The sequence below is a fragment of the Theropithecus gelada genome, chromosome 16, assembly GCF_003255815.1.
Source record: "Theropithecus gelada isolate Dixy chromosome 16, Tgel_1.0, whole genome shotgun sequence".
In the NCBI taxonomy this organism is placed as follows: Eukaryota; Metazoa; Chordata; class Mammalia; order Primates; family Cercopithecidae; genus Theropithecus; species Theropithecus gelada.
This window is the reverse complement of record NC_037684.1, coordinates 2,266,385-2,272,764: the sequence shown is the minus strand read 5'-3', so window position 1 is coordinate 2,272,764 and position 6,380 is coordinate 2,266,385. Positions and strand designations below refer to the sequence as shown.

At 56.3% G+C, this 6,380-nt stretch overlaps 1 protein-coding gene across 13 annotated transcripts; it reads left to right on the top strand.

The window, feature by feature from the left end:
- Window positions 1-947: 947 nt before the first annotated feature.
- RAB34 (RAB34, member RAS oncogene family) lies at window positions 948-5,723 on the top strand. 13 transcript variants are annotated; one of them, XM_025361740.1, is made up of 11 exons: window positions 972-1,265; window positions 1,936-2,148; window positions 2,368-2,459; window positions 3,954-4,019; window positions 4,111-4,212; window positions 4,307-4,371; window positions 4,505-4,556; window positions 4,735-4,816; window positions 4,889-4,979; window positions 5,111-5,218; window positions 5,301-5,720. In XM_025361740.1, the coding sequence occupies exons 2-11, from the start codon at window positions 2,095-2,097 to the stop codon at window positions 5,366-5,368; spliced, it is 780 nt and encodes a 259-aa protein (XP_025217525.1). In that variant the 5' UTR covers window positions 972-1,265; window positions 1,936-2,094; the 3' UTR covers window positions 5,369-5,720. The 13 variants fall into 13 exon arrangements, with proteins under 13 accessions (XP_025217523.1, XP_025217525.1, XP_025217522.1 ...); XM_025361736.1 differs by having other exon boundaries at window positions 1,121-1,265; window positions 3,951-4,019; XM_025361746.1 differs by having other exon boundaries at window positions 1,126-1,265; window positions 2,070-2,148; window positions 4,735-4,792.
- Window positions 5,724-6,380: the final 657 nt, after the last annotated feature.

Here is a 6,380-nt window from a genome sequence, read left to right as displayed (position 1 = left end):
CCAGAGAGGAATGTGGTTTATCAGTAACAGTGATTTGGTGGCAGAAAAAATCAAGTCAGGGCCGGGCGCGGTGACTGACGCCTGTAATCCCAGCACTTTGCGAGGCCAAGGTGGGCGAATTGCTTCGAGCCCAGGTGTTCGAGACCAGCCTGGACAACACGGCGAAACCCCGTCTCTACAAAAGAATACAAAAATTAGCCGGGCGTGGTGGTGCGTGCCTGTAATCCCAGTTCTTTGGGAGGCTGAGGTGGGAGGATCGCTTCATCCCTGGAGGTCGAGGCTGCAGTGAGCCATTCCAGCCTGGGTGGCAGAGTGAGACCCTGTCTCAAAAAAAAAAAAAAAAAAAAAAAAAAACCCGAGTCACGAGGAGGGAAAGTGTCAGAGGAAGTACAAGGCGGCTACATCTGCCCCTCTTTACCTGCGACACTGATACTGTCAGTTTCACTGCGTTTCCTGATAATGCACTTGAAGTTCTATGAAAATTCCACACATTTCTACAAGATTCGCTAGTTCTTCCTGTTAGTAACTTGACTCACAATCCCCTGCCCAAAACTAGTCTTCCCTTCCGTGTCCTGGTCATCTTTACATCCTCAAATTCAGCTCCAGACACAGAGAAAGGTTTCATAACACTCAGGTTTGCATCTCCTAAGGTGTGTGCCTAACCCATCCCCACTTGATCCTTTCTGTCTTCCCTCTCCCCTCATAAAACTAGAGATGTCCCCTTTGACGGTGAAATTGATTGTGCACTGCCCCCTCTTCTATCCTGCAGGACTTTGCAAAAAGAAGTTGTCTCTGGGGGATAGATTCCAATGGGGCCAGAACAATGAACACCCATATCAGAGGGGAGTCCCCGCCTCCCAGAGCGGAGACCACTCCAAAGAGCGGAGTTTCCGGGTCCACTTAGCCCTTCTTTAACCTCCCTAGAGGGAGGCAGCTTGATCTTCAGCCCTCCCATCTCACAATCTACACAGCAGCCTTGAAGGAAAAGACGCCAAACTTCAGACGTCTCTCTCCTCGGTGGGCACCTCATTCTAACCCTGGCACCCCCTTAGCACGCTTCCCCTCCACCACCACCACCCCCAACCTCCCAGGGCAGAAGGGCGAGCGGGGGCAGACTCTGTGAGTCACCTCCCAGGCCTGGAGTTGAGGAGGGAAGCGCCGCCTCTCCTTGGGCCCCTTCTCTCCCCCTTTCCCCTCCCTGCTGGTTTCTGGCATCGCCAGATGCTGCGCAGCAGTCTCCGATTCCCTATCACCAATTCGGCTGGGTAAGGGTCCCCCTGAAGGCGGAGCCGGGCATAGAGGTGCAGGGGAGAGCAGCCTGGGGAGTCCCTATCTGGATAGGCTCCAGCCTGGTTGGGGGCGGTCCTGGTGCCCGGTGAAGCGTCAGACGAGGGAGCCTGAGCAGGGCAGCGCAAAGGCGTGGAGAGGAGGGAGAGGCGAGGGCGGGCAGCGAGGCCTGGAGCGGCCAGGAGAGGGGCGGGGGGGCGGCCCTTCGCTAGGAATTTCCGGGGATCGTGTTACAGCGTTCGCGGAGTCCCAGCGGAGTGGGACTCGAGGCCCTGCAGCCGGACTGGGCCCCTCGTCCCCTCCTCCAGCGGCCTGCTGGCCTTGGCAGCGCCGCCCTTGCCCACACTGACCCCGTGTGGCGGGGCCACTCCGCGCCCCGGGGCCACTCTGTAATGGTAGGGCAGCCTCAGCCCCGAGATGACGTCGGGTCTCCGCGGTCCCGGGTTATTGTAGGAGCTATCCGGCCCCGCGTAATCGTAGGGTCTGCGCGGGCCCGGCCCACACCAGACGGGACTCCCCGCCCCCAATTGGCGGCGGAGGAGTCTCCTCGCCCCAGAGTCATCTTCGGAACGCCCAGGGCCCGGGTGATTGTGGGCTCGCCCCGGCCCCGGGTGATTGTTTCATCTCTGTGGCCCGCGGTGGTCGTAGCGTCTCCGAGACCTCGGGCTCCCGTAGGGTCCCCGTGGCCCCGAGTTGTAGTCGGGACACCCCGGCCGCGGGTGATCGTCGGCTCTCCACGCGCCCGGGTCGCTGGCGCGGATCCGACCTCGGCGCCTTCTCAGGGCGCCCTGCAAGGCCGCAGGCAGGATGAACATTCTGGCGCCCGTGCGGAGGGATCGCGTCCTGGCAGAGCTGCCCCAGGTAGGCGCCGGGGCCACGTCGGGCTTCCGTCTACAGCCCGGGGGTGTGGGCGGGGCGGAGGCGGCACCAGACCAGTTAGAGGACTGGGCCTAGCCCTGCCACCCAGCTAGGCCTGCTGCTTCTGGGTGGTCCCTGCACTCCACCCCTACCCGGGCCGCTTGGCTACGGGACAAGGGCCAGGAGTGGGAAGCTCCATTCTCTTTCATCCTTCCCACTAAGTGCCTGAGGAAGGAGGCCGCTTTGCACGTGCACAAAGACTTCCACCCCCGCGTCACCTGCGCCTGCCAGGAACACCGGACAGGCACCGTGGGGTGAGTTAGGGACACCCACAGCAAAGAAAGGAGGTCCCAGGAAACTCTAGTCATAACGAGGGTAAACAACCACCCCCACCCCCTTGGGGCTTCATTTCAGCTCCTACCAGCTATATGGTTATTTCCCCTTTAAGCCCCTGTGTCCTCTCCTTTCTTCCCAATAAGGTTGTTGTGAGTTCTATGAGATGGGGTTGGTTAGAAGGGTGGCAGCTGGATTCCTGAGTAGAGACTAAGGTGTCTGAGATGGGAAAGTGGTCACCTGCTCAGATCCTCACATAGCATCCATGGAGCCCCAGGGCAGGGGTCTGGCTGTGCTTACAGGGATGAGTCTTATTGTGGGTTTTTTTTTTGTTTTGTTTTTTGTTTTTTGAGACGGAGTCTCACTCTGTCGCCCAGGCTGGAGTGCAGTGGCCGGATCTCAGCTCACTGCAAGCTCCGCCTCCCGGGTTTACGCCATTCTCCTGCCTCAGCCTCCCGAGTAGCTGGGACTACAGGCGCCCGCCACCTCACCCGGCTAGTTTTTTGTATTTTTTAGTAGAGACGGGGTTTCACCGTGTTAGCCAGGATGGTCTCGATCTCCTGACCTCGTGATCCGCCCGTCTCGGCCTCCCAAAGTGCTGGGATTACAGGCTTGAGCCACCGCGCCCGGCCTTTATTGTGGGTTTTAAAGGTAATACTGATAACAGTTGGCACCATTAATTAAGCATTGGCTGTGTGCCAGGCAGTGTTGGGTACTATCATTATCTTTATTGAAACGTCCATCACTTAAGATATATTCTGATTTCAGAGACATTAAAATGGGGGGGAGGGTGTCTTAGAATATAGGACATTTATCTCATTTTAACCTTCACAACGACCCAATAAAATATATACTAACTTTGGCCGGGCGCGGTGGCTCACGCCTGTAATCCCAGCACTTTGGGAGGCCGAGGCGGGCGGATCACAAGGTCAGGAGATCGAGACCACGGTGAAACCCCGTCTCTACTAAAAATACAAAAAAAAATTAGCCGGGCGCGGTTGTGGGCGCCTGTAGTCCCAGCTACTCGGGAGGCTGAGGCAGGAGAATGGCGTGAACCCGGGAGGCGGAGCTTGCAGTGAGCCGAGAGCGCGCCACTGCACTCCAGCCTGGGCGACAGAGCGAGACTCCGTCTCAAAAAAAAAAAGAAAAATATATATATATATATATATATATATATATATACTAACTTCACCTAAATGTTTAAACTGAGGCTTAGAGAGGCTAAATAATGTGTCCAAAGTCACACAGCTAATCAGTGTGAGAGCTGGGATTCAAATTCACGTTTCTCTGCTGCTGGAGCACAAAACACTCCTCCTCTCCAGCACATCTGTTCAGGCAGCTGCCTGGGACGCCTGGTGTCTATAATACCCTCAGCCTGGGTGCAGCTACCTTTCTGGACCTAGTCAGGAGCATTGGAACTCCCTAGGGTGAAAGAGCTCGTGCCCACTCCCCTTGCCCACTCTTGTGTCCAGCAGATTTAAGATCTCCAAGATCATTGTGGTCGGGGACCTGTCGGTGGGGAAGACTTGCCTCATTAATAGGTAAGGGGGTGCTGGAGCTGAACTGGGCAGGGTGGGGCGAAACCTAGACAGGTGGGCTGGCTCCAGATTGGAGCATCTGGTACCCTCTCAGGTTCTGCAAAGACACCTTTGATAAGAATTATAAGGCCACCATTGGAGTGGACTTCGAGATGGAACGATTTGAGGTGCTGGGTATCCCCTTCAGTTTGCAGCTGTGAGTGCTTCCACACCCCTTCCAGCTATCCCTTCCCCCCAGCGCCCACACCCCCCAACATACATACCTGTGCTTCACTCCTCCTTCCTCCCAGTTGGGATACCGCTGGACAGGAGAGGTTCAAATGCATTGCGTCAACCTACTATCGAGGAGCTCAAGGTATGGGGCTGGGTGAAGTGGGGTAGGTGGGTCTCAGAGTGCACATGGCTTCTCATCTGGAGCTGGAAGAATTGGGGAAATGAGCAGTAGTGTCTTCCCTGTCAACCTGGGGCTGTTTCTACCACTCTTCCAGCCATCATCGTTGTCTTCAACCTGAATGATGTGGCATCTCTGGAACATACCAAGTATGTGAGCATCCTGCAATAAATGGGAGGCTCCGGGAAGAGAGGGTTCAGAACAGAAGGGTGGTCAGGAAGAAGAAGAATGCATGTTGCACCAGAGAGGGGGTAATTGGGCATATGAATGTCGGCAGGAGGGGCCCTGCAGGCTTACTCATCCCTCACTTTCCATCACCCGTGGCAGGCAGTGGCTGGCTGATGCCCTGAAGGAGAATGACCCTTCCAGTGTGCTGCTTTTCCTCGTAGGTTCCAAGAAGGATCTGAGTGTGAGTGTGCCAGTGGGGGGACTTCCCAGCTTGGTGAGGGAATGCTCCCCTCTGATTGTGGCCTTCCCTCAGACCCCTGCTCAGTATGCGCTGATGGAGAAAGACGCCCTCCAGGTGGCCCAGGAGATGAAGGCTGAGTACTGGGCAGTCTCATCTCTCACTGGTGAGTTGGAGGCTTCAGGGCTCTGCTGTGACACTCTTGCCTGGCTCTCCTCTCACTGCTATACCTCCAGCTGTGCCCTGTGTCCCCAGATCTGGCACTGCCCCTGAGCACCTATCTGCTCCCTGTGTCAGGTGAGAATGTCCGAGAATTCTTCTTCCGCGTGGCAGCACTGACTTTTGAGGCCAATGTGCTGGCTGAGCTGGAGAAATCGGGGGCCCGACGCATTGGGGATGTTGTCCGTGAGTGCCTGCCTGGTTGAGGGTGGCAGAGGGCACAGTGAGCCTCCAATCCCTGCTTCACATATTTCCCACCTTTCTTTAGGCATCAACAGTGATGACAGCAACCTCTACCTAACTGCCAGCAAGAAGAAGCCCACATGTTGCCCATGAGGGGTGAGGAGACTGTTCAGGGACTGCCAGCCCTGGGGCACTGTGCCACCCTCATTCCTCCAGAGCTTGACCCCTGAACATTTGCACTGACTTTATCCAGACCAAAGAGCTGCCTCTTGGTGGCAGTATTCCCACAGAGGGGTAGCTGGGACCATGCTAGTCACTTCCTGCTCCAGGCACCGTGCCAAAGACTGGATGCCCCCTACTCTTCAGGGGACTGTCCAGGATGCCCAGCGGTAGTGGGGAAGAGTGTATGTTCTTTTGCTCAGCCTGCTGGGCCCTTTGTGTGTGAGGATGCTTGATTCCAGCCTCTCACTGTGCCTTATGCATTAAAATGTCTTTGTTACGAGCACTTTGGGGCTGGAGTTCTTTGCTGGGGATGATGGATGTGGAATTGGCATGACTGTGGGGCCATCTTGCCACTAGAGCCCCCTGGGGATGCTGTGCTGGCCATCCCTGGCCCCTGGGCAGGTTCAGGTAGGCTGCACTGGGCCCTCACTGGGTGAAGTCTGAATGGCTGGTTTTGAGAGCCCTTTTCCCCTGATCCTTTCCCCACACGTGTCCTACTTGGTGCTTATACCCAAATTTTCACTACTGGAGAATCTTTTTTCTTTTTTTCACCCTTTTCTTGCCTTCCCTTTAAGAAATACTTTTCCGGCCGGGCGCGGTGGCTGAAGCCTGTAATCCCAGCACTTTGGGAGGCCGAGATGGGCGGATCACGAGGTCAGGAGATCGAGACCATCCTGGCGAACACGGTGAAACCTCGTCTCTAGCCGGGCGAGGTGGCGGGCGCCTGTAGTCCCAGCTACTCGGGAGGCTGAGGCAGGAGAATGGCGTAAACCCAGGAGGCGGAGCTTGCAGTGAGCTGACATCCGGCCACTGCACTCCAGCCTGGGCAACAGAGTGAGACTCCGTCTCAAAAAAAAAAAAAAAAAAAAAAGAAATACTTTTCCAGGCTGGGTGCGGTGGCTCATGCCGCTAATCTCAGCACTTTGGGAGGCCAAGGCAGGCG

Excerpts from the sequence above, each read along its gene's own strand:
- RAB34 (XM_025361734.1), top strand. The coding sequence starts at position 1,222 with ATGCTGCGCAGCAGTCTCCGATTCCCTATCACCAATTCGGCTGG. Across the intron at positions 2,149-2,367 it reads TCCTGGCAGAGCTGCCCCAG|TGCCTGAGGAAGGAGGCCGC; the intron begins GTAGGCGCCGGG and ends CTTCCCACTAAG. Across the intron at positions 4,372-4,504 it reads CTACTATCGAGGAGCTCAAG|CCATCATCGTTGTCTTCAAC; the intron begins GTATGGGGCTGG and ends CCACTCTTCCAG.